At 38.5% G+C, this 2,040-nt stretch overlaps 1 protein-coding gene across 1 annotated transcript; it reads right to left on the bottom strand.

Annotated features, from left to right (window-relative positions):
* Window positions 1-617: 617 nt before the first annotated feature.
* Window positions 618-1,717, bottom strand: LOC309490723 (monocyte chemotactic protein 1B-like). The gene is made up of 3 exons (XM_082159943.1): window positions 1,504-1,717; window positions 1,269-1,383; window positions 618-1,158 (listed from the first exon to the last, which is right to left on the bottom strand). The coding sequence occupies exons 1-3, from the start codon at window positions 1,571-1,573 to the stop codon at window positions 1,047-1,049; spliced, it is 297 nt and encodes a 98-aa protein (XP_082016069.1). The 5' UTR covers window positions 1,574-1,717; the 3' UTR covers window positions 618-1,046.
* Between the last annotated feature and the right edge of the window lie 323 nt (window positions 1,718-2,040).

Below are 2,040 nucleotides of genomic sequence, written 5' to 3'. Positions count from 1 at the left end.
GCGCATGCGTTACAGATGACCTTGCAGATATTTACATGCTTAATATCTGGACCTGTCTGCGACTCATTGGCTGCATCTGAAATCACATACTATATAAGGTGAAAAACAGTATGTGACTAAAGAAGTAGGCTATGTCCGAATTCACAGTACTCATAAAAGAGTTGGCTAAAGTACCCGGATGATCTACGACTTCCGGCGAGATTCTGAAGTGTGCATATTGGACACTTTACTATCCCATGAGGCCACTGGAGAGGATTCATGAATGGCAGTGAAGCCACATAAATGACGCTGGTAGGTCAACTGTTAATGACAACATGGCGTATACATCCAGATTACATTAACACTACACACATTTATACTTTTTTAGCGGTTGCGAAGTAAGGAAAATAATTTGTATAACTTTTCCATATAAAATTGCTTACTGGACCTGTAAGGCAACAAAGTAGATTTATGTTGCCAAATTTCCATAGATCGAATAAAATACAATAGGTTGCTCAAATATGCAAATATGAACGTTAATTAGTTTGTACAGAATGTACAGTATTCTCGAAACTTGACAACCTATGTAAGTGTGAACCGCGTGAATCATGGCAGTAAAAAAGTGTGAAAAAGTCAAATCGAGATTCAGAAATTCTTTATTATGAGGAGGTTAGGTTAGCAAAAACTTACATAAAGAGAAATAATCATTACATTTTTCTTTCTAATGACAAAATTGAATAAATATTCAAACTCATTTAATTTTCTTCTATAAATGTCTGTCCTTTGAGTGATAGGCTAATCATCTGCAATACTTTAGTTTCAGCACAAAACACTCTCATTAGAAATAAAACAAATGACAGACGAGTCAAAAAGATAAATCCAAACAACGTACATTCTGGATTGTTTAACCCCATAGCTTCAATATGCTGATCAGTTAGTGACAATACATTTGTCGGTGAGTACAATAATAGCATTTTTTTAGTTTTGCTCAGTTTTGCTCAGACTCCACACTTGTCCAATGCTTCCAAAACAGAAGTCCAGAAGTCGAAAGACGCGGGTCAACATGATTACAAGGTCCCCTGGCTCCCGATGCGCTTGCGGTCAATGGTCTCGATCTGCTTCTGTACCCATGGGTCACTGGGTTTGGCACACACCTGACGGCCCTTTACAGTCTTGAACCTGTAAAGAGAATTTCAGTTCCATCAAACACACATGAACTTGCTCTGCTGGTCAAACTAGTTCAAATCTACTTAAACATAATAACACAGATATATTGTTGTTATACTTACAGTACGGCTTCTTTAGGGCACTGCTGGCTTGTCATGGTGTAATCAACCACTGCTTTGGGTGGCAGAGGACGGTCCGTGAAGGAGAAACAGCATCTTTGTGGTGAAACACGCATTCCTAGATTGAAGGAAATTTGTACAAATCTTTAATATAAAATTGTACATTTTGTTATTTTTTTTTATAAAAAGCTCAATATACAACCAGAATGTAATACAATATACAATTAGGTCTCCATACCTTCACTGAGGCTAACTGCGCATAGAAGCACCGCCACTGCGGAGAAGATGACGAAGCGAGAAGTAGACATACTGGCCGTTCTGTTTAACTAGATCGCTGGATGAACAAAGAGTTTGTTGAAGCTCTTCAAGCTGGACTTGATGCTCTATGGCTCATGCCGTCAGCATTTATACACTTGTTCTGTGATGGGGAGATCCCTTCATGGGTGGATTTTGAGGAGGGGGATTCTGATTTTGAAATTCCACCTACACAGTATGAAAGTACAGCAGAATCTGTTGTCGTCCTTTTCCCACACGTGACAAGTCCGTCACAAGTCATATTTAGACATTGGGTTAAACAATGCTGTCTCGCTTTGAGGGACAGCCCTAACAGCTAACCTTTCACTTCCTCTTTCGCCTTAGTGGCTTGACAAAAAAAAAAAAAAAAAAAATTTGGAGAACTGAACACAATGTACCATTATTCTAGAAGGAAAATAAATTGCACCATGAATTTTGAAGAATGCATATGAAATTGCAGAGGAGGACACAATTGTCATCT

Source organism: Leuciscus leuciscus (genome assembly GCF_965113295.1).
Source record: "Leuciscus leuciscus genome assembly, chromosome: 25".
NCBI lineage: Eukaryota > Metazoa > Chordata > Actinopteri > Cypriniformes > Leuciscidae > Leuciscus > Leuciscus leuciscus.
The sequence above is the reverse complement of the archived record's forward strand: the minus strand, read 5'-3'. Positions and strand labels throughout refer to the sequence as shown.